General features: G+C 46.5%; 1 protein-coding gene across 6 annotated transcripts in view; it reads left to right on the top strand.

The window, feature by feature from the left end:
- The window catches only part of Tns3 (tensin 3), a 230,275-nt gene that overhangs the window by 93,675 nt on the left and 108,932 nt on the right, over positions 1-27,668 (top strand). For 5 of the 6 annotated variants that reach the window (XM_060365655.1, XM_060365654.1, XM_060365658.1 and 2 more), the window contains 5 exons: positions 15,948-16,000; positions 18,174-18,345; positions 19,982-20,032; positions 21,955-22,077; positions 27,166-27,230. In XM_060365655.1, the coding sequence (XP_060221638.1) occupies positions 15,948-16,000; positions 18,174-18,345; positions 19,982-20,032; positions 21,955-22,077; positions 27,166-27,230 (464 nt within the window). Of the gene's footprint in view, positions 1-8,577; positions 8,675-15,947; positions 16,001-18,173; positions 18,346-19,981; positions 20,033-21,954; positions 22,078-27,165; positions 27,231-27,668 lie in introns of those variants that run through there. The other variant, XM_060365659.1, reaches the window with a different exon arrangement.

Here is a 27,668-nt window from a genome sequence, read left to right as displayed (position 1 = left end):
TCCTCTTAAATGTTGAGTCCCTAGGGTTCTGTGGCCAGCCTCTTTCTGGGGGACTCACAGGAAGCGGGGATTTGAGTGATGGGAATACTGCCAAATCTAATCTGCCTTGTGTTGAGCCAGATAAGTTGGCCAAGTGGGATTTCTTTCTTTCTTTCTTTCTTTTTTTGCCATGGCCATGCATGTTAATGTGGGGGCCATTGACAGTGGTCATGTGTAATCATTGAAATAAGGAACCATAACAACTGAGTGTCATCAAATGCTTATTTGCTTTGTTTTGTTTTTCCTTGCTAAACCTTTAAAACACATCTTTACTAATTATTTGATAGTTTTATCTAATGTTTTTTGATCATTTTCATTTTCCTCTTCCCCCTCACTCCTCCCAGACCTACCCACACCTCCCTAAACACTTCAAACTCATGTTATTATTTTTATTTGTATATTTATATATTTAGTATTATTTTACCTGCACTGGAAGAGTGCACCAGATCTCACTGTAGATGGTTGTGGGTGGTTGCCAGGACACAAACTCAGGACCTTTCAAAGAACAGCCAGTGCCTGTAACCTCCGAGGCATCTCTCCAGCCCCGATGTTGTTATTTTTTAAATAACCCACGAAGTGCAATTTGTGCTACTCATATATATGAATGTATGTACACACACACATTCCTATGTGTGGGTTCATCCATTGAAGCATGAGCAGCCTACCAGGGGCCATACTCTGGCTCTCCCTCACGCAGAAGCCATCAGAGTCTGGAGCTGCTCAGTTAGAGATGAACCCCTTTCTACTCCATGTTGGAATGTTTGCTGGCTTGTTCTTGTGCCTGCAACCATAGCTGCTGTGAGTTCATGAATGGAAGGATCCTCATAGGTCCAAAGAACAGTTTCTTGTTCGAGACCTCCCCAGCTTCTTGGCTTTTATAAATCACTTACCCCTCCTCCACTCTCTGCCCCTTCTGCAATGGTTTCTGAGCCTTGAGTGTCATAAATGCCCCACCATGTGGCCGAGAACCCCGTGAACACTCATTCTCTGCATTTTGATCCATTGTGAGTTGCATTTTGATCCATTGTGAGTTTCTGTGCTAACTGCTGTCCACTGCACAGAGACCCCCTCCTCGAGGTCTGTGAGCTGTGCTGATTGATGAGTAGAGAGATCTGAATTTAGAGGCAGTTTGATTAATTATGTCTGTTTTAATAGAATAATACTTAAGTTTTCTTCTGGAGCCTGTGAGCTCCCAGCCATGGGCCCTTGGTCAGATTTACAGATTTACTCCTTAGTATCAGGAATGTCTTTCAGCCTGTGGTCAGGCCTTAATTCTAATTAGAAAGCAAAAGCAACATTCTTGTTAATGTTGTACCCATAAGCAGATCTTGCCTCACCAAGGTCATTATTATAGGGTTCATAGCTTGGTAAGACTATTCATGACTGCTCTCCCTCTCCCCTGACCCCCAAGAAGCCTACATAGCACCTTCCAGTGTGAAAACTAGCCAACAGGAAGGAATATCCTGGTCAGAACCTACTTTATTGTTCTGTATCCTATGACTGAAGGGTATGGTGTCTTCAGGCTTTACCATTAAGTTCTGTTGGACACCCTTCTTATTCCCTGAATTGGAAAGCTGTTCCTGTGTGGGTTGGTGACATCATGAACCCCCAGTCAGGTGGGAGATCTCTTGGCATAGTATTTCAGTGGTCTTGAAGGCCTTTCACCTTCAAAGGGTCCAGCAAGATACCTTGTACTGTCCCCTGAATTTGTATCAGTGGCCAGTCTCAGAGCCAGGACCTGACCTCAAGCTCCTCCCTCAATGACATGTGGCTCTGGTGGCCTTTTCCAACCCTGCTCCCTTCATGTGTAGGGTGGACTACCTTGTCTGTGGTCTCCTGTGATTGCAGAGTCTATTTGGAGAAGCAGGTGCCTGTAGCAGTTTCTGGTTTGGAAGTCTGGAGCTTGCAGATAGTGACTGGTGTCATAACTGTGTTCCCCTAGTGCACTGGAAACTTCCCCTACGATTAGCCAAGACTTCTATAGAAAAGAAAGCTGTTTTGTGTTTACTGGAAACTGTCATTTTCGCCGGCTCAATTATAAAGAAAGAATAAGGTTTGTGTGTAGCCGAGTGTTTAATTCCATGGATGTTTTTCGTTTAAGCAAAATGTGCACACATGGAGGGCTTTGTTTCCCAGCATGGTGATCACGTCTCTCCCCACCTGCATCTTTCCCAGGGCTTCAGATATTTGGGGCTTTTTGTGGACACTGTTTCTACAATGAACTGATCCTGGAGAGCAGGCGGAAGGTTGCAGGATCAGGGCTTTAGAGGCACCAGATGGTCTTGAATCCAGGTTGACACAGCCTTTAGCTTTGTTACTTTTGATTGGCACATACTTTTGATCTATATATTATTATTATTATTATTAATATTATTACTTAAGTATTATTACTTAAGTAACAGAAACACTTTAGTTAAATTTGAGTAACTCAAGGAAAATAATTTTTAATGGTTTATAGATAAAGAAGCTTAACCAATCATTTAAGGTTTTTTCCTTCTATGTTTGGGACTAAGCCCAGGACCCTACCTCTATTGTAGGATTGTGACTTGGAGTTTCCAAAGAAAGGATGAAAGGAAAGTTCTATTGCTAGAGGGATTCTTGGTCTTGGTCCTGATGCCGAGTGGCTGGCACAGTATCACAAAGAGGAAGTGGGTCGTGGGTCATGTGCTGCCCCTCGGAGGAAGAACACACCACCTTTTACCAGAAATGGAACTGGAATCAGATCCAGCTCCGATCCATGGGCAGCTGACAGGAAGTGAGGGGCTGAGTGATCTGGGAGATAGTGCCAGAGGGTCAGCTGCATCTGGAGGCGGGGAATTCTGCTGGGTGAAAATAACCCCAGTCTTTAAAGATTTATTATTTCTGTCTTCATGCGCATTTTGCTTGCTTGTGGATGAGTGTACCACGTGCGTGCCTTTGCCTGTAGAGGCCAGAAGAGGGCACTGGATCCCCTGCAACTAGCGTTACAGATGCTTATGAGCTACCTTGTGGGTGCTGTGACCCAAACCCAGATTTTCTAGAAGAGAAGCCATTGATTTTGACTGTGGAACCATTTCTCTAGCCTCAACCCTGGTCTTAGAAAAACAAGAGGAAGGGCATATTTTGTAAGTGAATCAAAGGGACATATTAAATCCACATTGCAAGGCTTTATTTGAATCCTAATTTAAACAGACACAAGAGCAAAATGGAACAAAACAGTGACACAGAAGTTTCCATGACGTCGAGGAATTACCTTTCAGAATATTATTTCCATTTTTAAAAATTCCTTATCTTGTCAGACTAGTTGCTGCGGTGACATCTGTGTCAGGGAGGGGTGGGTGAGGGATACAGTTCACTTGAATGGGATTGTTTAGCCTCCATGGGCTTTAGGTGCTGGCCTGTATTTCCTGGAAGCGAGGCAGGAAGTGGATGATATAGACCAGCACAGAGCTCAGGCTGGTGCGGAGAGCCCAGGGCTCTCTGCTGTTGATCACCTCCCTTCAAAATCTCTCCCTGTGGTTTTCCCAGCCATTGTTAACTTTCATTATTTAGGGTTCAGCACATGGGTTTTTGACCTTTGGAGTCTGGAAGGAGGGCTTGAGAGATGGCTCAGCTGGTAAAATGCTTTCGGGTAAGCATGAGGACTTGGGTTTGATCCCCAGAACCCACCTTAAAAAGCTAGGCATGGTGGCACATGTTTTTAATCTACTACTGAGGAGGTAGAGACCAGCAGATGGATAGGGTTCCCCGGCCAGCCAGTCAAGCTTCGCAGTAAGCTCCAGGCCTGTGAGAGTCCCTTTCTCAGGTAACAGGGTAGATGGCTTCTATGGTGCTGAGCATGAGGTTGGCCTCTGGCCTTCCTGGCACACTGCATGTATTGTAATGTAATGTGTCTGAACAGGCCCCTCCAGATGCTCCTGTGCACACACTGGCGTGGTTCCTCACACAAAGTTCGCTAGAATGGCAGCACTTGCTACAGAAAGCATTTACCAAATCACCTGAAAAAAAGGTTGCTTCCGGCCAGCCAGGGGCTTTTGTGAAGTTATTTTCATGGGGAAGTTCTGTCTGTTCCTCAGAGAGGTATCACCGTGGACATGAGTTGGCCAGGTCCAGTGAGGGGGAATGAAGGCAATTTAAGACTACATGAGGTAGTGCATTTCCAACTCTTGGTGTTATCCATGTAGGACCTGGCCATGGCCCCACAGTGGCCATCTGTAGAGATAGGGACACTGCGGGGTGTGGCTCAGTGGCTATCCTAAGGAGGACAGGCCCCGTAGAGCAGTACAGGTAATGTGGTTTGTAGTGCGGTCCAGGACTAAGGGTCTCGGTGGGAACCCAGGAGTTTACAAATGTTCCATGCTATCTACCCCAGGCTCTGGTGAGTTTTTAAGCCAACAGGATTTGATTTAGAGGAGTGTAGGGTCTGGCTGTAGAGTGGAGACAGGCGTACTTGTCTAGGAGAATTAATGGGTGACCCACAGGTTCCTGATCAGCTGAAGTCCTAGAGAAGCCATTTAGGTGTGACCTCATTCATTCATTTGGTTCTCGGAGCCTAGGGTAGAGTTTCATTCTCACTACCAGCAGAATGGGCTGCGAAGAACGTCAGTGTGGGTCTGTGAGCCCCTCAGCTAAGGCAGTCATGTGATTCCTCGTTTGACATCTGTCTGCCCTTCTGGAGTATTCTACTTGAGGTCTTCTGTATAGTAGCTCCCTCTGCACCTGGTGGGCGGGGGGGGGGGGGGGCATCCCAGATGTGGGAAATGCCTGGTGCTGTGCCTCTTTTTCTCTGTTACAGTTAGCTGCGTGAAAGTGCTGGAGAATAGCCGGTGATGTGAGTTTTTCTATGGATCAGCTTTCTCGGAAGACAATTTTTGTCGATTTGCTATCTCAGTCATTACCCAGAGCCTTCTGTGGGCGCTATTATAGTAAAGAGAGACTCCAAGTCACCGGCTTGGAGGTGATGGGTTTGGGGAAGAGCTCACAGTAGTCCTATTCCCCCACATCTATCCTATTTGTAACATTTCCTGTGAGGCCTTCAGAATTACACCAGTCAGATGATCTATGAGGCTGTTATCCCCAAGCAGCATTCAGGAAGGAAAAGGGGACTGTTTGTGGGGATAAAGTAACATTTCTTCAACATACACTAAGCTAGTGGTCTGGTCCAGCTGCACAGGACATCTCTGCAGAAGAGGGCAGATTGGGGGAAAGGATCAAGGACTATGACTGTTTTCCAGGCCTCCTCCTATCGTACAGGGGAGCTGGAAAGTACTTGGTTGTTCGATCACTTTCCAGATCACTTTATACCTTAAAGATGGTGTCTTTATATACTTTAGGTGGCTCTCTCTAATCGGGCTGCTATCATGAAGTACTATGGTTTGTGACCTAAATAATGAGCAATGTTTTTTTTTTTTTTTCTTTTTTTTCTCCCCCCACTGTCTGGTATGTGAATATCATATATGAAGCTCAACATATGAACAGGTGCAGCTTCATCTCTTGGCTTGCACACAGTGTGTGTGTGAAGATCCTCACCTAATCATCCCTGTGTGTCTGTCAGAACCTCGTTTTGAATGGACATCAGTGAGCTTGAATTAAGGTGCCACCCTGGCGACCCTGTTTAAATTCCTCCTGTGGAAGTCAGATTCCTAGTTCCTGGATTAGGACTTCCAGATTTGAGTGTTTCAGGAACTGTTTCAACCCTAGCCATTAGGATCAGACCTTGCCACAATCTTCAAGGTTGGGGTGTCACTGTCTTAGAATTACTATCTTAATTATAGAGGGAACTTGTGGGATAAACAAGTACTTTCTCCTGTGCCCTCCCTCATGAACCTGTTGTTTTTACTTTCATTTATTTATTTATTTTGGAGACAGGGCTTCTTTGTGTAGCCCTGGCTGATGTGGAACTAACTCTGTAGACCAGTCTGGCCTTGCCTAGTGCCCCTGTCCCCCAGAGTTCTGGGATTAAAGGCCTGTAACACCACTGCCCGGTGTGAATTCATTAAGTTTAAAAATGCTGTTTTTTTTGTTTGTTTGTTTGTTTTGTTTTGTTTTTTGTTTTTCACCTGTACTGCCTGGTACTGTGTTGGGGATATGGACTTCTAGTGTGGCATCTGACAGGACTTATTTATTTATTTATTTATTTATTTATTTATATTATTAGTTACATTTTATTAAGTCTGTACCCAGCTGTATCCTGCTCCCTCATTCCCTCCCTCCTGGGACTTAACTTCTATACTTTCTATTGGCACAGCCCATTTTGGAGCTTATCACTACACCAGGAGTGAGTGCAGATGTTGTGCGCACAGAGTTAGTGGGAGTTAGTGTCTCCCTACCCCTGTCTTTGGGGTGTTCATCTGAAAGCTAACCAGGGACCCTGGGTCCTCTTAATTCTGTGTTGGTAGCTCCGCACTGGGAAAAGGGATTAGATGCACCTCCAGAGTTGGCCTATCCCACCTAGAAGCTTTTTTCCCCCCAGATAGTGTACCTGCTTCTGGATATCACATGACCTTCAACAGGAGAGAAGTTTTTGTCGTGAGTCCAGACAGGGGCCTTGTCCTGGCTGTTGGGAGCCTGGACAGCACTCTGGGGAGTGGAGGTAGGTTTGGTAGGGAGAGCTCCTGACTCCGGGTGGGGCTTGGGAGGAGTGTGACCACGTGTTCTCCCTGCAGGAGACTGTGTCTGTGGTTGGCTTTTGCAATCCCCGTCTCAGAGGCTGCCGCCAATGTCATCTCAGTTCATCATTTTATCATTATCTTTAAACAAAAGTGTACTGGGCAGTGGTCCCCTGTAAAAGTAGAAAAGACGGGTGGGGGATGTTGATGCACTTCAGGGTCATCACTGTAACACTTCCTGTGGGTCTCAGACTCTTGAGGAAGTTCCAGATCTCAGCTCCTGAGTATAGAGGACACACACATCACATCATCATGTTTAAAGTTACCCTTCCTCCTGCATGCGTGGGGCAGTGGTGGTGGTGAGGGGCTAGGGAGCAGGTGACTCTGCTGATGTCGACTCATCAAAAGGCAAAATCCCAGTAAAGAATTGAGTAGAATTGCCTGTGCTTATGGTCCATAACTGACGTGTTGACACTATTTTGTCCTGAGATTTCGTTTTGCTGATACGAATCTCACATGCTGTCAGTGTTTCTTCAATGGAGAAACCAAAGCAAGAACCAAAGATGGGAATGATTTCCCTGTGGCTGAGTGGTTGACAGTGCTGGGGCTCTGTTCCCACAGGGCAGTTGACAACCAGTGCTTTAGGCTGTCAGGCTCCCTGGGCCGTCATTCCCATGTCCCAGCCTTTGCTTCCAGTGAGGCTCATAGGCCTGAACCCATTTCACAGAGGTCAACACAAATACTGTGAGAAGTCAGTGCCTTGTTGGTGCCAGTGTGACACTGTGGGTGTGTAGAGGGACAGATAGATGGCCTTATTTAGCCTCAAGCCTGGTCGTTCTTTCTGCTTCCTGCCTACAGTGGGTGGTGGGGTTCTGTAGCTCACCTGAGCTCAGCAACCCTGTCTCCCCTCTGCCCTGGAAGCAGATCCAGCTGCCTTTCTGGGGAGCAGTATTCCCCAGAGCCTAGCGAGGCTGTCTCTTCCTGTGGTTGTCTTTCTGTGTGAAGTGTTTCATTTTCCATCATTAACGGAGGTTATGAAATAAATACACACCCACCTCAGTGTCAGCTTATGGGATGTGACTGACCCTGTCATAAAAGTCGTTTGAACAGCTGCCGCGGCACTTCTGACGGCAGTGGACAAGGACAAGCTGGCTGATACTGTCTCACTCTTAGCCAGGTGATAGATCAAGCCTAGCCCCCAACGGTTGGTTGCTTGGCCTTTCAAGTCTCCGCTGTCACCCAGCTCTGTGTGCTTAGCCCAAGTCTCCTTTTGTGTTCTGGCCTATAGGCAACTGGGAACCAGGAGAGCGTGTACCTGCCCTAAGCTGAGCTTCGGAAGGTCTTGCCCTTCTCCTCTGACTACCTGGTCTCTGACCCTGGTTTCCTATACTTGTTTCTTGGTTTGTTTTTAATTTTAAAAGTTTTGGTTGATTGCCCTGATGTTTATTGATGGCCTCCCTCTAGTTCTGTTTGGAATATGTATGGAAGCAGGATGGGGAAGAGAAAGAGGGAAGCCATTGGGAGGAGGTAGGTGCCGGGCTCTGCTAGGTCCTCCTAGACACTTCCAGCAAGGTTTTCTCCAGAGGAGCAGTGCTTATGCACCTGAGGAGGGGCGGTCCTCTGCTGTTCTGAGGGGCTCTATAGGAGGATACGGTAGCCCCACCTCCTGAGGTTGGCACAAAGCCGCTCTCAGAGCAGCAGGCAGCCCTTCCTGGTCTGCGGCTCTCCCCAGTCAGCACTGCTCTTGTTCTGTAGGCCCTTGGCAGGCTGGCCCACAGCCTCAGGCTCACAGCGTCCCTGCCAGTGTGCAAGCATGCGTGCTCCCTTCACACACTTGCCCACACCCCCTGGCTGAGGTTCTGGAGCCTCCCACACTTACAGGGCCCTCCTGCCTGCCGGCCACTCTGGTGTCCTCCAGTAGGCTCAGGGCAGAGGCTTGAGTGGGAAGAGGGGCACTGACAGAGCGGCAGGAGGAGCCAGAAGTGATGCCAGTCAGAGCAGCTGTCTCAGGAAGGAGAAGCAGCCCCATGGCCTCACAACTGAGCACAGTAAGTTCGTGTTCCTTGCTGTCTTTCCCCTGCCAACCGTACCTCAGCCCCAGGTTGTTCAGCGCAGACAAAATTCGGACCTGTGCCTCCATCTGCCTCTCTAATCAGTACTGGCCTTTCCCATGCTGTCTGCCTTCCTCTGCACTGGTGTTTCCATATGGCCATAGACCAGCCCGGCTTCCTGACAGTGGCCAGATCACTGGGAATAAGAAGCTACAGGTGATTGTACGTTTAATCTCAGCCAGCCATTTCTACCATTGCTGCTCGTGTTTCAGGAGAGAAGGGGAGAAAATTAAGTTGGGCAATTCCGAGAACTGATTTCTTGTGGAAATGAGAGTCTTACTGCCTGTGGAACATACAATCATCCCTTGCCCCGCTGAGCTTTACTTCTCCCTCCTCTAGACCACCAGACTGGATGTGGGGTTTCAGGAGCCTAAAACCTGATGGGCTCACAAGTGAAATGACTTGAGTCCGTAGCTCACGTTCATTCATTATTTATGCTAATAAGCAGTACTGTGCACCTAGCACCCCACAAGTGCTGTTTTCAGCCTCTTGTAATTTTCCTTATTTAGTCTGGCCAAGGTGGCTTTGCCTTTCTTTAGCTAAAGAAACCAAGTCATTCAGAGGGAGTACCTTCGCCAGGTTGGGCAGCTAGTTATGTAGGAGAGCCGGCTTCCAAACCGGCCTTTGGCTTCCAAAGCTTGCCACATACACTGTGAATATGGGGAGCAGAAGTAGGTGCCTTAATTCTGAGAGCAGCTGGGGCCTTTTGAAAAGGCTGACCATGGTTCCTGCCCTTGCTGGGAAGTCAGAGCAGCTGTAGTGTGGTGAGATGTCTCAGGCCAGACACTGCGTAACCCTACCCCACCCCCTCATGCCCAGCACTGTGGTCTGTGCCCCGTCATCAGCTGTGTAGCCAGCCAGCTTCCTGGTACTTTTGGCTATTGCTGCTATTGTTTCTTTCTACAGAGCCATGCACACTGCCGGTTGTCTGTGCTGGCTGGACTGTTGGGAACAGTGCAGAGGCCTGGTGACACAGGACGTGCTTTTTGCTGCCCACTCAAGCCCAGCCCAGATTTCCTTCCGTGGAATCAAGCAGAACACTTTTTTTTTGTCTGTCTGCTAATTATGTGGGGAAGATGTCGTTCACACTGGGAGAGAAACTGCCATCTCTGCCCTCGTTGGTGCCTCTTTGGCTGATGCAACAGAGAGGGGCCTTGACTTGTGTTCCGGGGGCCTGCACTGCACAGGGAGGCAGTCACCTGGGAGGTCAGTGAATAGTTTTGAGGCAGCCTGAGTGATGGTGGAGACCCTGCAGCCAGCTCCCAGCAGACACAGCATACTGACCTGAGGCACGCCACTCTGCTTAGCTGCCTGAGGTCCAGTGCTGAAATGTGTAGCAGTCTCCATACCGCTTAGAATGGCTGGGTGGCTGGACAAACTGGGCTCCATGTCTGTTTCCTCTTCTTTTTCACGGGTCCTGGGTGTATGTTGGGCCTAGGAGGGGTACTGGCTGAAGGATGAGAGACCTCTGGGGACCACAGTCAATGTCTCTGCTATGTCGGCATGCACAAGCAGTGTACAGAAAGAAATTCACACAGTTAGGCTGAGGGCATGTATGTCTCGGTGGTGGGAAGTGCTTAATATATGTGAGGTTCTGGAATCTATACACACACACACACAAAGAGGGAGGGAGGGAGGGAGGGCATTAGTTATTTCCATGTAGCTACAATCAGTGTAGTAAATGACTAAGGTAAATGAGAAGATATAAACAAAACCCTGACTTGTTAGGAGTGGGAGACCAGGCACCCTTTTGTTGTGAAGATGTTGTGTGGCTGTGATGAGAATTAAAGGAGTCATTGGAGTTAGCAGTGAAACTTGGATCTGTAGGTTTAGAGCATTTGAAGCTGTGCAGCATGTGCAAAGGCCCTGGGGTGGGAGAAGAAGAGTATTAAGTTATGTGCACAGAATGACTAAGGATCTACTTAGTCGTTGGCTCATAGTCACTGGCTTAATTCAGTGGCTCTGCTTACTGGTACCTCGGTGGCCATGCTGCACCTGCTCTTCTATACCTTGTGGCAACAGGACAGCCACCTGTGAAAGATGCTTGACCTAGAACACTAACCAGAACACACCATTTTTAACTGTATGAGGTAGGCGAGCTGCTTCCCAGTGGATCCTCCATCAGTTGATTACACCCTACCAAGATTCCTTCGAAGCCCCTGCTGTACCCTTCAGAAGGGTGCCTGCCCACTGAGCCTTTTTCTAGAGTCTCTCTCTTTCTCTCTGTTTTTTTGTTTTTGTTTTTCCTCTGGAGCACTGATACATCCCCAGGGAAAGCCTTATTGGAGTCAGGATAGGGAGCAACAGAATGAGTGTGAAGAACATCTCCCACAGAATTGCTGTGGGGTCAGAGGCTGTGACCCAGGACAAATGCCTCACCATCTTTATGCCTCAGGTTCCTTTTATTAAATAATGGCAACAATCTTCTCAAGTGAAGTCCTTCCTTCCAATTGTTAAAGCAGTGCAGCTTGCTGTACCTTCCAATGGTGCCAGCCACAAAATAAATAAATCCATGACTTCTCTCTCCAATAAGACTTTCTCTAGGGATATGTCTTTTTCTGGTGGATGGGATGCCCTGGATAGTTTCAGGTTTCCCCTCAGACAACGGGCCTCTGTCTGTCTCATTTTTGGTTCAGTTGGGCCTACAGGACGTTGGGTGACTGTGTGCTCCTCATGAATGTTCTTGTGTCTAGCTGACATGGTGTTCAGCTGGCAGTTCTGGTGAAGATGACCCTGGAAACGTTGTGGTCACAGTCCCCTGAGGCCTTTCCCATGGCCTTCTCAGGCCTAGTACTGCCACTACCAGTATTCAGGACCCTGTGTGCATATCACCTTCCTCTCCCTGCAAGGGATCTGCTCACTTCTCCCTAGATCTATCAAATGTGGGAGTGTCCATCTGGCCTCCTCCTGGGAAAGGAGCCCTGGTTTGCGCTCGCAGAGAAAGGCATCTTTGTCACCATGGTCTTAACCACTGTGCCATGTTGGGAAACACGGCCACTTGTTGGCCACGTGTGTGGGGTGCGGCAGGTTGCATGGTGAGTGGGTATTCACCTCAGATGTTACAAGTTAAGGACAGTACTTCAGGGCGCCACAGTTTGCACAGTGCAGTTCTTGTTGGGCCCTTAACTCACTCCATATCCCGGACCGACCCCCACAGATCCTGCCTCAGCCTTGCCTAGAGGGCTAGGATTCTAGGACTGCCTACCACGCCTGGCTCTGGTGCCGGCGTCACCGAGTCACGTTCTCCGTGTGGGTGTGAAGTTAACAGGAGGTTCAGTGGAAGAACTAAGTGGTTTGGCCAGTGACTCTCATTGTTTTTCAATAAACTACAAGGCTGTGTGATGTAACTCATGTAAAATGATGAGTATGATTTAAATTCTGAAAACTATAGGTTGCTTGAAGAAATTGGGTGCGGAGATGTTTTAGTCTGTTTTTGTTGCCATGTATGACGAAATAGCACACAGCCAGGGTTATTTATAGAGAACAAACTTTTTTAATTTTGTTCTAAAAATACTTATTTTTATATGTGTACACATGTTTTGCCTGCATGTATGTATGTACACCATGTAGATGCTAGCAGAGGCCATCAGATCTCCCGGAACTGGAGTTACAGGTGGCTGTGGCTGCCATGTGGATGCTGAGAATAGAGCCCAGGTCCTCTGCAAGAGCAGCAAGCACTCTAACCACTGAGCCATCTCTCCGTCCTTGGAAAGAGTATTTAGTTCATGGTCCTAGGGTTAGAGAGGTCCAGGCCAAAGAGCTGTCTAGTAAGGGAGCACTCTTGAGTTCACAGTGTAAAGTACTGCCCGCTACGCTGGGCCTTCTTGCTGGTAGGGTAGAGCCTCTGTAGAACCTCACCATGGCAGTGTTCCTCTCATGGCAAGAGGAGCATGTCAAGAGATAGCAGTAAAGCAGTTCTTATGGGTACCTACTGGAGATGACCCCTTATCTGTGAATGTCCTAGTTACAAATGGAGACAGAGTAAAGATCCTGACCAAACCTAAGCGAGGATTAAAGCTCAGCATGACAGGTCATATTCAGACCAAAACCTGGCTTACAGTGTGGTGCTCCTAAGTGAGCAAATGGACTGGGGATGTTAGTATGGTCAGGTGTAGACACCTGGGCAGTTTCATCTGTCATCACTGAGCCCCATAGGTCAACTGACATTTTCCACTCAAAGGCCTGTTGAAAGTTTGATATATGGAACACTGTTTCTGTTTTGCTATGAATTCAGCATTTTGTTGCAATGAGCCCTTCTGGTTAAAATAAGCAGAAGCATATCTGGGGTGCTGTAATTTTAGTGTTACTCACATAGGGTTTCTTTCTTTCTTTTTGTTAAATCTGCTTTCCCACAGAGGTCACTTTTGTATTCTCTTTAGACCTGTGACTGCCACATCACAGAAGAAGCAGCGACAAATCTTAGTTAAGCTTGTGCTTAACTAAGATTCCTGGTCTTTTTGTTAGCAGTTGAGGCTGATGGCTCTTTGTGGATGAATGGAGAAGGACCCTCAAACCTGCTTTTGTGAAATTGCTGTTTAGGGCAGTGGCTGACCCCAGGCCTACAGCTGCTCCAGAGGCAGAGTCCTAGTGTCCAGTCTTTATTCATGCATTTATTCTGAAGAGATGAAGTGATGACCCCAAGTCTGGGGCCATGTCCTCCAGATGCCTTCCAGCAGGGTGGTGGTTACTGTCACCAAGTTACCTGGAAACATGACAAGGCCCTGTCCCAATGTCAGTGATTTTGATTACCCACTGTGATTGACATGGAGCCCAAAGGGAGATGATTAGTCACTTCTGGAAACTGCTGTTGGGTGGAGCTAGGCCTTCGGGGAGTAAGGGTGTTGGGATGGTCCAGGGCAGCAGGTCTAGGTGATGTGGCAAGGAAGGAGCCAGTTGTACTGAGGCCAGCTTTGCACGTGAGCAACTGCAGCTTGGTGCAGTCCTCGCCTCAGATCCACCTTTGGTGGCTTTTTCTGTTGTCTGTCTTTTGCCTGGCACCATCTAGTTGAGAACAAAAGGGCAGAGCATCCCTTTGCGTGGTAGGGAGAGGCCTAGAGGTCACACCTGAGACTGACGGTGTCTTCAGGCTAGCTGCAGCTACGGTGGCTTTTTCCCTCCCTATTCAGAGGTCATGTGTGTTCTTAGTAGAAAAGGAAACAAAACAGACAGACAAAAAGAATAAAACAAACACACACCTACAGAAATATGTGAGAGAAGCAGTGCAGAACTGTGTTCCAGAAAGAAAGTGCTCCTGAACTAGCCTGCATTCAGCCTTCTGTCTGCATCCACGTGAATGTGGTTGTCTGTTGTGTGTGAGATTCACGGACCAGTGATCCTGATTTAGGATTAATGAACTTGAGTCTGGGAATAACAAGAAGTTCTCTAAGCTGCTGGTTCATCTTTCTAACTCCTAAGTTCATTTTTGTTGTTGTTTGGTGGTATTTTCCACTTTGGGTGGGTTTCTCAGGGACCCTCCCTCTGTAGGTGGAGGAGCCCCTCAGCTTGTGTGCTGGTGATCCCCTGAGCTTGGGCAGGCCCCACTGGCCATCAGATACACAGGATGCGTTTCTATTGCAGAATCTCCTCTTTAGCTGCAGAGCTGTACAGCTTCCCAGTCGCAGCCTCTTTCTTTGCTATTTGCCCTTTACAGTTATATAAACACTGTCTGCATGGCCTATGATACACACTCTTGATCATTGTTTTAGGATCCCTCCTGAGGACTGATGGGAGGTGTGCATTGCTTGCCATATCCGCTCACAGTGCCCTCTGAAATCAGGACTCAGTTTATATAACTGTAGTACTTGTACAAAACCTACGTTTCTGATCTATCTATCTATCTTCTGATAAATACAGATTCTGTTTTGAGATCATCTAGTCTGAACCCTGAGTTAATTTTTGCATTCTGAGGGACACCAGGTTCCCCCTGGGGTCTTTCACAGATTCAAGGGTTGAAGAGTGGGTTGGGAGGCCAAGAGAGGAGGTTCTGGAGGCACAAGGGCTCCTCCAGCCTGGTGTAAACAGTAAAGGCTATGACCATTTGGGATTAGATGGAGTTCCAAGCTATATCACATATGATTCCCCAAAGGCCCAGGGGTATGATGGACCTGGCTGTGTCATCTAACAAAGGAGAGGATCAGCCTTCGCTAACCTAGGGAGAAGGCAATATGGAGTAGAGCCACTTGAAGGCTATGGATGCCTTGATAGCCAATACAGGGTGTAGATTCTGGTCTCTGCCTGGGTAGCAGGGCTTTCCTAGTTGGGGCTTCTCGTTTCTTGGAAGGCTTTGAGTTGGGATGGTTTTGGAGAAACAGCCATCTTGGGTTGTTTGTACCATTTATTTTTCTGTCCCAATAATGGAGGGGAGCCTAGGTATAAATTAAAATTAGGGGTGCATGATGCTTCTTGGTCATGGAGTTTAAGTTCACAGGATTCTGCCTCCTAAAAGGGCTCTCTGCCTCTTAGTACAATACTGCCCAGTGTCATGGGACATGGAGCAGGCAGGAAGAGTATTTTGGAGTGCCATGGAAGGCACTCCTGCCTCTGTTGGCTTTGATGTGACCTGTTCCCTCACTGAGTCTCAACCTCTCTTCTGAAGTGTTGAATTCACTTTACTCAATAGTTGCCAGGTGACACTGTACAGAGAAGTCAGAGAGGCTGTTTAGGGGCAATGCCCTGTGAACTATACTTCATGAACACTCATAACCACCCCTGCAGTAATTCGTATGTGACCCCAGTGTGTAACACAACCCTTAATACCCACTGTGAGCTGGAGTTAGAACACGAGACTTTTTTCTCCCTGTGGGTAGATGTTTGTGTTTAGCACCACTGAGAGGTGCTGGCTCGTATTTACGATTGGCAACCATGGCTGACATTGATGGGTTTGGGTCTCCTCTGTACCACGTCAAAGTCTCTGTATGTGCTGAGTTTGTGGCCACCCAGCCCTTGAGAGGGGTTAGTCTCACCATCTCCTGCCTGCTGCCCTTGCATGAAATTGTGCCGCTTGGCAACCCTAAATCCTCCAATAGGCAACACATCTTCTTTGGAGATAAAGAGGGTGGGAGTGACAGTGTTTGCTTACCATTGATGTTTCAGCTGTGTGACTGCTGTCATTCTTCCTCCTGGTGGTGGCAGCATGGCTAGGTTGGTCTAGGTTCTGTATAGGCCGGTATGGAAGGAAATCTCAAAAGGATTCATGTTTTCATATTTGTAGGCTTCCGAGAGTTCCACACCGTCTTCTGCTCTCCGCTGTGACAAGCCTTCAAGGTAAGTGCATGTTCCTGTGGGAAAGAAGCTCAATCCTATGTTCCTGGCCATGGGTCAGGCTTGATTCCCAGAGAGGAAACTAGGCTATTCTATTATTCATTTTGTAGGAATCATGATGTGGTTTTGGAGGCGTGCTAGCCTGGTTCATGCTAGGCAAGTCCTCTACCACTGAGCACCCCAGCCCCTGAGCATCCCAGCTCCTCCACGCCCTTACTGATTTAAGAATTAATCAACCAAGTTAAAACATCTTATTTGTAACCATCAGAAGCCTGGATTGTGGCAACATCTGTGATTATGTTTGGGTAGACAGTGACATTCATTGTCGATATCTGATCAATTGTATGACGTCAATAGTGAGGAATGGGTGGCAGGCCCCGGGGAACAGCTAGCTGATTGCCAGCAGGGACCAGCAGAGGTGGCCTTCACCTCAGTCTACATGCAGAACCTCTGGGAGGTACCTCTGTGTGGACTGAGATAGTTGTAAGAGGTCATGCTGTTGTTAGTCGTAATAGTAATAGTAATGTTTAATTTTGTTTATTTTAGAAAAATAATACAAACTCGGGCTGGAGAGATGGCTCAGAGGTTAAGAGCTCTGGCTGCTCTTCCAAAGGTCCTAAGTTCAATTCCCAGCAACCACATGGTGGTTCACAACCATCTATAATGAGATCTGGTGCCCTCTTCCGGCTTGCAGTTGTACATGCAGACAGAACACTATACATAATAAATAAATAAATCTTTAAAAAAATAGAAACTCTTTCATGTCTATTTTTGAAGAATAAAATGGAAAAGAATCTTTGAAAATGTTCAAATATGTCAACTGTAAAAAACAAATTTATGCTGTTGCATATTTGGTGTTGTTTCTACTTTTAGGTATGATAATGTCATAGGTGATTTGATAAAGTCTTCTAAAATCTATACTATCAGTGTTTTCTTGATATCTATCTATATTATCTATTTGTCTATATCTATCTGTCTGTCTGTCTATTTAACTATGCATTATCTCTTTCTATCCATCCATCCATCCATCCATCCATCCATCCATCCACCCACTCATCCACCCACTCACCCATCCCTCCATCTATCATGTATCTGAGACAAGGACTCACTGGGCAGTCATGGCTGGCCTGGAACTCCTATGTAAACCAGGCTGACTAAGAATTCTCAGAACTCTGCCTGCCTTTGCTTCCCAAATGCTAAGATTAAAGATGTATGCCACCATGCCTGATACTATTAGTTTTTTTTTTTTTTTTTTTTCAAGGTGAAAAATCTCTAGGCTTGCTTCAGAGTAGTTGCAAAAAGGAGAGTAGACTTCTATGCAGAAGCTAGTCAAATGTTGTTGGAAACTTCAGGGTATTGGTGACTGTGAAGGGTGAAATAGGGATGACACTGGTGAATGCTGGTGATTTGAAGGATGGATGGGTATGTAGAGTTTTGGTGAATCATTTTTCTTGTTGTCTGAAAATCAAGGAAAGACAGAGAAACACATATAGTAAAAGCAGGAAAAATAAACCCAGGCCAGAAGCTTGGGTATGGTGGCAGCAGTCGATGACATCCTACTCTGGTTTCATTTACAGTGTTTTCTTTTGGGTTTATCCCTCTGCCTGGGAGAAGGGACTCCTTCACAGCAGAATGTCCACTTTCATCAAATCCTCACTCATCTACTTTCCAGGGATGGATCTAGGCTCATCTCCAGGCTTTCTGCAAAGACCCTCCCCTCTCCCCACAGCTTCTCCAGTCTGCTTCACAAGGCTTTTCCCCAGAAGTAGCATGGAGACAGGGTTGCTGCTTGCTTCTGTGCTGCTTGTCATCATCTGTGGTCTCTGCTTATACCACCCTTGTTGTCTGTCTCATGCTGACCCTGATGCCTTGGAGTCAGGCTTGCACTCCTTCTCCAATAGCCAGTCTCTGGGCAAACTGTGGAGCCCACCATACCTCCCTGTGTTCCCACTTGCTTTCTACCCACACTCCTGCACTCTTTCCTGAGCTTCTCCTCTGCTTATTCCCACTGGTTAGGCCCTGTGTCTGTTCAGTCCTGGCCTGCAATAGATCTTATGTACCGTAGGGAGTGGGGACTGTAATGAGACTCCCAGGAAGCTGTGTTTCCAGCTCTCTCCTGAAAATCCTAGAGGGTGAGTGTTCATCCTTTTACTGACCGCCTTCTCCACTCTTGCAGGCCCCTGGTCCTGAGACCAGCTATGGAGGACAGCCATGAACTGGACCTCACATATGTCACAGAGCGTATCATCGCAGTGTCCTTCCCTGCCAGCTGCTCAGAGGAGTCCTACTTGCACAGCCTGCAGGAAGTCACACGCATGCTCAAGTCTAAGCATGGAGACAACTACCTGGTGAGTGGGCAGGACAGCCACAGTGAGGCAGAGAAGCTGTAGGCATGGACCCTTCAGAGGGTGCATGTGAGGGCCAGCTATATCCGTATGTCTTGCTTACAAACGCATAATGGTCTTGGGGTCTGGAATCTTAACCCATGAGTCTAGGAGGTGGGGGTTGACCATGCGTTTGCCCTTTGAGTATTCGCTTTGCTCTTATAGGTTGTGTCATGAGCTGTGACAATTGACGAAAGGGGTGGCTGCAGCCTCTGTCCAACACTAAGCATGGCGTCTCATCAGTAAGACTGGTTCTGGAACTGTAGGCATTCCCAGTCAGAGCTACTCCTGGCTAATGGTATCCCTGGTGTCAGGAGGCAACCATGTCCCCTCCTTGCTGTCCATGGCATTGGAAAGGCAAGAGGGTGGGTGTCCAAGAAACAAGGCAGTCCTGGAGGCAAAGCCAGATAGCCTGATTCCATAACATGCGTGTGTCAAATGAGGGAGACTATGTCTGAGCAGAAGTAGAAGAATGGTTTCTCAGGTTCCCCTCTCTGGTTGGTCTTATTCTCTGTCAGGGCTGCCAGTCCCAAGGAGCCTCTTCCTGCTGCTGTAATCGCTTCTTAGATTACATGACAGCTTCTAGCACCTTCTCTCATGCTGCTGCCTTATCTAGGGGAGAGCTAATCTTACAAAGCCAACAAGGAGGTCATTGTCACCCTTAGCAACCTTCTCCCATGGCTAGACTCAGGGCTAGGCTCAGTGGGGACTAGCTGTGGCTTCCAGGATAGTCTCTGCATGAACTCCTTATGACCTCCTCTGGCACTTGTGCTCCTCCCTGAGGTCCAGCCTGGTTGTGGGCAGGGGATTAACACCCTAGTCCCCTTTCACCAGACTTTCCCAGAGCTGCCTCTTCAGCACCAGGGCTCTTCCTTCAGTGGCCTTCTCCCCACCTTCCCAAAGAGACTGCTGAGGGCATTCTCAAACCCACAAGCCTTTTGTGGAAGGCACTCAGAGTGATGTAGCCAGTCAGGACATGGTGTTCCGTGCCCTCCAGGGAAGGGCAGCTGAGTGCTAGTGATTCAATCAGGGCAGGAGTGGGCTGAAACTCAGTGGATCGGAGAGGTAGCTGGGGCTGAGTTAGGGGAGGAACCATGTGTCCTCTAAGGGGACACGTGGTCTTTTGTAGGACTTGATTCCACACGTGGCTGCAGAAGACCTTTGTTAGCCACAGGTCTCAAGCTCAGGCTTTTCCATACCTGGCTCCTCTGCTGAGGAGGGACTCCTGCCTGTCCCCAGGGTATTCCCTGAGCAGTCCAGGAAGAGCTACTATAGATACCTGTGTACAGACCCTGTGTTTTAGAATGTGTGAAGCTATTAAGAGTAAAAAAAAAAAAAAAAAAAAAAAAAAAAGCCAAACAGATGAAAAGGAAAAGTTTATCTTCCCCATTTTGGCTTCAGTTCACAAAAGTAAACTAAAAATTTACAGGGATTCAGGTGCTATCCATATCTTTCTTTTTATCCAGTGACTACACACACACTTTTTCGTTTCGGTCTCTTTTGGTCCTAGATCCTTAGAGGCAACTGTTGAAATGCGGTCGTCTTCTTCCTCTCTGGGAACCACGATTTGTGTAAAAGCATTTTTTTTTCATTTTTGTAGGTATTAAACCTTTCAGAGAAGAGATATGATCTTACAAAGCTTAACCCAAAGGTATGGAATATAATTCTGTATGTTTTGACTTTGCAAAATGTCAGCGATGTGTGTTTTGTTTGTGCAAAAGCAGTTTCTTGTAGGCCTCTGTGGAACAAAGCTTTATATTAATTATAAAACTTACATAGGTCCAGCAACCCTCTCTGAAAATCTAAAGTCAAAGCTACTCAAAAGCTAAAACTTGGCCCAGAACGATGGCTCAGTGGTTTGAGAGCACTTAGGACTCTTGCAGGGGGACCCGAGTTTGATGCTCAGCACCTACAGTGGTAGCAGCTCAGAGCTCCATGTAACTCCATCTCCAGGGTGGTCAGCGGTCTCTCTGCTCTGCAGGCACTGTACTCATGCGTACATATGATCCCCACTCACCCATACAAAACAAAATTAGTCTTTTTCCTTTTTTAAGCCAAAACTTTGTTGCATGCCAATATAACCCCATGGAAGGAAAATTCCACACCCTGGAAACTTTGTTCTACATACAACATTATTGAAAATGTATAAAATTGCCTCAAGGTACTACACAATCTGGTGCATACAAAACACATAGGTTTATTTTGTGTTTCATCATGTGTCCTGTCCCCAAGTACAGGTATTCCAGAATTTGAAACAGAAAAATCCTCAAACCTGTCTGGCCTTATGAGATTCGGAGAAGGGATGCTCATTCATAAAACATCTGTGTCAGAAAAGCAGCATCCGTGCAGCCCACAGCCTTCATTCACAGCTCACACATGTGCCTGTGTGCACTACTCTGCCACTATAGCATGAGTCTAGATTGTGTAGCCATGACAATGACGTGTAAGAGCCTTCTCCCTGTTGGGAAGATGTCTCTTCTGAGACCTCTGAATAGTCACACAGTATCCTTTCCATCCGTGATTACTCTTAGTAGCAAAATTTAGGGATAAAATTAGGACTGTTGGACTGCGTCTGTGTGTTTGTATATATAGTCTATGTGTTGAAATGCTTTGCAACATATTAGAATAGGACAGTATAGGCTAAACATCCTGTAACCTGAGATAAAAATGCTCTAAACCTCAAAACTTTTGACTAACATCATGTTCAAAAAGTTCAGATTTACAGTTTTGCCTTTCTGAAGTATAGATGTCTAGCTGTTAAAGTCTATCAAATACTCAGAGTCTGAGAAAAAAAAAATCTAAAATAATTCTGGCCCTAGGCCTTTTCAATAAAGGCCTCTCAGTCTACTAGTAAGTGGAATTCACATGTGCCTTAGTTAATGCTCTGTGCACAGGGAAGGGGCCCAGAGCGTCATGGAACTGCTGTGCTGGCTGTTTTTACTGCGGTCTAGTTTACTGAACTCCTTTCTATTGCTTTCATCTGTGAAACATCTCCGTCCACTCCATCCTCTAAAAATAGAAAATAGGAGCAGTAACACCCCCACATAGCTCTCCCAGGTGTGTGGCCAGTGGCAGGGCTGCTTGCTTGGGTCTTTAGCTCTGTGATTTTTCTCTGTTCATGTGCCAAAATAGAAGCAAAGCCTGAAGGTACTCCCTGGCTTCTGGAGGACTCTGTGACCCTGAAGTGTGGCCTCCATGGCATGGGACTTCTTCTCAGCTTGAATGGGTAACATTGGGGAACAGTGTTGGCCACAGACTGTTCTTTTAGATCTTGGAGGTCCTAGATTCCTCTGCAGTCAAGTTTGAACCATTGACGCCTCTGGAAGGCCTCTGTAGAATTGTCACCCAAATACAAAGGAGTAGAGCAGAGCCTGGGTGAGGTATGGCCAATGGGCATTCATTGGTGGCTCTTATTTTCTTTCCTCTAAAGGAAACTGGCCGTAGCTCACTAGCTTTCTGAAGAGGTCTACACAGTGCATCCCCCATGACTGACTGTGAATGATGTCACTGAGATTCCCATAGAAGGGTCCAGGAGGTGGAAACTGAGGCAGTTCTCTCTTCTTTGTCTTGCAGATCATGGATGTGGGCTGGCCTGAGCAGCATGCACCACCTCTTGACAAGATGTGCACCATATGTAAAGCCCAGGAGTCATGGCTGAACAGCGACCCTCAGCATGTAGTTGTCATCCACTGCAGGGTGAGTGTTCCATGCTCCCACAAGCTCTGGGGGCCCCAAGTTGGGCTTCAAGACGTTAAAGGAGCCTCATGAATTAAGGCTGGTGCTGGTCACTTGCACCAGGTGATTTTCCTTGGAGCCACTCTGTTTCTAGGATGTTTGTCAGCTGATGTGACATGTTCCATGGAGGTATGCCTTCTAGATTTCATATTCATCCTTAAAAAGATAAATAAAAGAATCCCAAGCCTGAAGTTTGGCTTTAGAATTCATAGGTCTGTGGTTTCTTGTGTTGCTGAACTTTTTAAAGCTCCCTTCTGTCCATTTCGTTCTATACTTGTTCATTTTGAATATTAATGAAATTGCAATGAATTGTGATATGATTGAAAACATAGGGGTCACCAAAAGTGAAAACACCATCTATATTTTTTTCTATCCCACCCCCATTTCCTTAAGCAATTCTGGGCTCTTTGGGCGGATGTCCAGGTTATAGGCTTGTGATAGTTCCCTTTCATTACCCACCAGAGTGCTCGCTCATTGCTTTAAACTACTTTTGAAGTGCCCAGAAAATGTGCCATGAGAGGTAAGCTTTTAATTTGAAATTGTGGTTGCTGATGCCATCCGGAGTTCACCTTCATCATGGCTGCAGGGCTGGAATCTGCTTTGCACAGTTGAGTGTTCTCTTTCACACATGCCCAGAATGACCTGTCTCCACTGGGATGGGAGAGGCTAGGACTGGGCTGCAGCAGCCGTTCTGTTCACTACAATAGTATAATTTGTGTTCAACATGTGCCCAAGCCATTCCAAACTAGAAAGAGGCTGTGCTTCTTGTGAGAGCATTTTTCCACATTTTGCCTCTCGTTTGGAAGTCCGTGGCAAAGAACATTCCCACTAGATGTTGTGTGGGTTGAGTGGAGGACTTTTGTTAGGTCTTGGAGCAGAACTGTGGAAATCTGAAAGGCCATTGTCTGCATTAAGAGCCTGTGGTCACCGGTGGATTCCACCTACCCCGTGGTTTTCTATAGCCTGTGAACTGAGAGCTGATCTGAAGGTGAAAATACTTACAGAGTTCACTCTTAAGAGTCTGACAGGATGAGGAGGGCACACTCATTTCCCTTCCTCACCCTCAGCTGCTCACACTCACTGTAGGACTGAGAACTTGCATCCACACCATACCCATGAAGCCTAGGCATACACAGTGGCATCCCATCGGTACTCGGCTAGCCTTCTAAAATGAGTTTGGCAGTGTCCCTCATCGTTAGTTTTTTTTTTTTTTTCAGAGAGTTTTAGGATTGTCATTTCTTAACACGGTTAGTATAGTCTCCCTAAAGCCACAGGGTGCTGAGCTGTTTGATGGGAGATTTGGTACTGCTTAGATCCCTTACCTTGTTCAGATTTTCTGTTTGGGCTGGGTGTGTGTTTTGCGGGACTCACCTGTTTCACCTGAATGCCTGTTTTAAGGGCCTGCAGTTGTCCATAGGAGCCATACAGAGCCTTGCATTTTATGCTGTTGACTATTCCCTTTCATTCTGTTCTCAGTTTTTGAGTCTTATTTTAATCTTTGCCAAAGGTTTTCTGATTTTCTTTTACCTTTAAAAACAAAAACGACAAAACAAAAACCAAAAACTTGTCAGTTCGGTTGATCTTTTCTATTTTCTGAATCTCTGTTTTATTCTGCTCTTTTTCTATTTTCTTATATTAACTTTGGGTCTGGTTTAGCCTTTTTCTAGTTACTTGAACTATAAATTAAGGTTCTTCATTCGAGATCTTCCCTCTCTTTTTAGATGTGAACATTTATTACTATAAACTTTTCTCTTGGTACTGTTTTTGTTACTTCCAGTAAATTTTAGTGGCCTTCCCCCCTCCATCTTATTTGTCTCAATATATTTATTTATGTGTATGGTTGTTTTGTGTAAATATATGTCTGTGCACCACATGCATGCCCGGTGCCAGTGGAGACTAGAAAAGGGCATCCAATATTCTGGAACTGAATTTACAGATGATTGTGAGCTAGCATGCAGCTAGCTGCTGGGAATCAAACCCAGGTCCTCTGGAAGAGCAGCCAGTGCTCTTAACCACTGAGCCAACTCTCCAGCTCATGTTTCCATATATTTTTAAAATTTCCTTTTAACCTTTTGTTTGACTGAAGTGCTATTCAATAACATGTTTACCTCCTACACATTTGAGAATTTTGCATGTCCACCCCTCTGTCTCCATTCTGATTTATACGTTCATACCACAGTGGACAGAAATGATACTTGATAGGATTTTAGGCTTAACTCTGTTGGGGCTTGCTTTGTGGTCTCATGTATGAACTATCCTTGAAGCTGTTTCTTGTGACCTTGAAGCACATTCTTGTGACCTTGAAGCCACTGTTGGTGGGATATTCCATCTGTGTGTTATAGGTTTATTTAATTCAAAAGGTGGTTTCGGTCTGAATTCCTAAGTTATTTCTTGTCTGGATTATCCGTCTGCTAATGAAACGAGCTGTCAAAAGTCCCAACTATTGCTGCAATGCTCCCCCTCCCATCTCTCCTTAAACCTCTAACTAGTGCCACAAAAAATGATTGATGGAATCAGCAATAAAGGCCATCATGTGTGGGTCTGTTTTGGGCCAAGCTCCTGTTTTCTTATGAGTGATTTCTGTCGTTAAGACAAATACCGCTTAGCTCAGGAAATACATTGGTAGCTTTGCAGTTAATATGCCAAGAACTTGCCAAGTATCTGCATTGGTATCTCCCAGAATGCACAGCTTCACATGATGGTTGATTTTGTGAAAACTCTTGAGTTTGTTCATTTACTTGTTTTTAGGGCTGGAGCTGGGGGCTGGGGATATAGCTCAGTAGTAAAGTGCCTCCTTGTGTGTACAATGTCTGATCTCTAGTACTGACTTTAAAATCTTTTCTTAAAATTTTTTATGATCTATTCACTTTATACTCCGATTGTAGCCTCTTCTCTTGTCTCTTCCTGGTCCCACCCTTTCCCTATCCCCCTCAACCCTCTAGACAACAGAAAGGGGGAGCCTTCTTTCCCTACCATTTGACCCTGCATATCGAGTCTCATCAGGACTGCCTGGGTCTTCTCCCTCTGTGGCCTGGTAAGGCTTCCCAGCCAGGGGGAACTGATTAAAGAGTGGATAACAGGGTGCATGTCAAAGATAACCCCTCCTCCCCTTTCTGGGGGACACACATGAAGACTGTGCTGCCTGTTGGCTACATCTGAGCAAGGGGTCTAGGCCTCTCCATACATGGTTCTTGGTTGGTGCATCAGTCGATCTCTGCAGGCCTCTCCACCCCTGGCCCAGATTTGTTGGCTTTGTTGGTCAACTTGTGGAGCTCCTGTGTCCTCAGGTCCTTCTATCCCCCCACTATTCCTTAAGACTCTGCACTCTGCCTGAAGTTTGGCTGTGAGTCTCAGCATCTGCTTCAATTTTCTGCTGGGTGGAGAGGACATCTATTTTAGGCTCCCATCCTAGCCTGAATCTGGAAACAACCTAGGTATCCCTCAAGTGAAGAATGGATACAGAAATTGTGGTACATTTACGCAATGGAATACTACTCAGATATTTAAAACAAGGAAATCATGAAATTTGCAGGCAAATAGATGGAACTAGAAAAGATCATCCTGAGTGAGGTAACCCAGAACCAGAAAGACACACATGGTATACACTCTCTTATAAGCAGATATTAGACATATAATACAGGATAACCATACTACAGTCCACAGAAGCTAAGTAACAGGGAGGACCCTCGGGAGGAAGCTTAATTCTCATACAGAAGGGCAAATAGAATAGACATTGGAAGCAATTGGAGGGAACAGGACTTTTTTTTTTCAAGATTTATTTATTATTTGTATAGTACTCTGCCTGCATGTACACCTGTAGGCCAGAAGAGAATACCAGATCTCATTATAGATGGCTGTGAGCCACCATGTGGTTGCTAGGAATTGAACTCAGAACCTTTGGATGAACAGACAGTGCTCATAATCTGTGAACCATCTCTCCAGCCCCAGAAACAGGATTTATTTATTTATTTATTTATTTTTTTAAGGGAAGAGAATAATAGAGTTGGGGAGCTCCACATTGGTGACCTGCCACTTTGGCTTTGCATGATTTGGGATCACGATTTGGAAAACTTTTCTCAAAGGAGCTAGGTAGTATTTAGGCTCTGCATGCTACACTGTCCTGCCTAGTTCTTCTAGCCTGCTCCTTCAGGGAAGAGTTGGAGTTGCTGAAGCAGAATAGCCAGGCTCCGGCAGACAATGAGATGAGGACATTCAAGTTTTGTGTGATATTTTTTTTTTCTTCCCCATGGCTTACAAACCAGTTCTGTTTTGATTTTTTAATTTTTACAATGCTTAAAAATACGTGATAGTAGAAATTTAGCTCACAGATTGTAGGAAAAGAGTTGGTGGATAGAACAGAATAGCCTTTGGGCTACTATTTGCAGAGCCCTGTCAATAGGTTACAGCAGTATGTCCAGAAGTTTCAGTCCAGGCTCTAGTATCTACGTGGGTCTGCTCTGACACAGAGTTTCTGCCTCTACTGCTGGTCACTTTGGCTGTGAGTGTGGTTGTGGATGTCTAAGAGGATTTCCATAGCAGCTGCCTGGGACGTGGTTTCGCTGTGTATAAGGTCTCCTCCCTGTTGTATAAAGTGTGGTGGTGGATGCTGGCGTGGGATACCACCAGCTCACCAGATTCTGAGGTGCTGCCACTTAGAGCTGTGTACACAGAGCCCCATCACTGTCAGCCCTTGGGCAGGCATTTATGCCTGTTTCACCTGGGTAATTAAGTCATGCTAATTGTTGCAGTTCCTGGCACCAGTTCACGTAACCTAATTGGGAGGCGGTGAGTGACTGGCTGCCGCCGTGTGGATATGCCCTCCGGGGAAGTCTGCAGACACCCAGCTAGCACCTGCTCTTGTTATGGGTCCCCGTGTGAAGATCCCTGCTGAGGAGGCACTGCTATGCTTGGTGCTTTAGTATTAGGGGGGCGGAAGGGCTGGTGCTTGTTCTCTGTCATTGTGCTCATGATTGAGCCTACTCCTGTCCCATTATGTCTGTATGTGGGATTCTATAGGAAGAACGTTGATTTCTTTCCGGTCTCTCGCAGGGCAGTAAAGGACGCATCGGAGTGGTCATATCATCCTACATGCACTTCACCAATGTCTCAGCCAGGTAGGATGGAGATGGGGGCTCATTTCCACGGGGGCGTTGGGTTTGCACGTGTGGCCAGTGGTCTTCTTGGGAACCAGCCTGATCTTACCTCTCTCTGAGTGCTGGAGTGCTGTGTCTGAAATCGACTTCCAGCAAGGATGAAAAAGACATATTCCTATTTGGGATGTCCTGTGCGATTGATGCCAAGGAGTTCTATGGCGGCAGTAAAACTGAGCGAGCTCATTCGTTCTCTAATGAAAACAGACAGGCGGCTGCTGCTGCCACCCTGTTGGAAACCGTCACTTGATCACTTCATACCCCGTACATCACGATATTGACGGCAGCCTTGTTTTTGCATGTTCTGGAAAGTCTGTATGTCTTCCTCTAAAGTGATAGGACCTTGGTCTTAGCCCAGCCATCCCAGCCCTGGACGGTCAGGGTGTCTCCTGATGTGCTTTC

The sequence above is a fragment of the Meriones unguiculatus genome, chromosome 12, assembly GCF_030254825.1.
Source record: "Meriones unguiculatus strain TT.TT164.6M chromosome 12, Bangor_MerUng_6.1, whole genome shotgun sequence".
Classification (NCBI taxonomy): domain Eukaryota; kingdom Metazoa; phylum Chordata; class Mammalia; order Rodentia; family Muridae; genus Meriones; species Meriones unguiculatus.
This window is presented reverse-complemented; position numbering and strand designations above follow the sequence as displayed.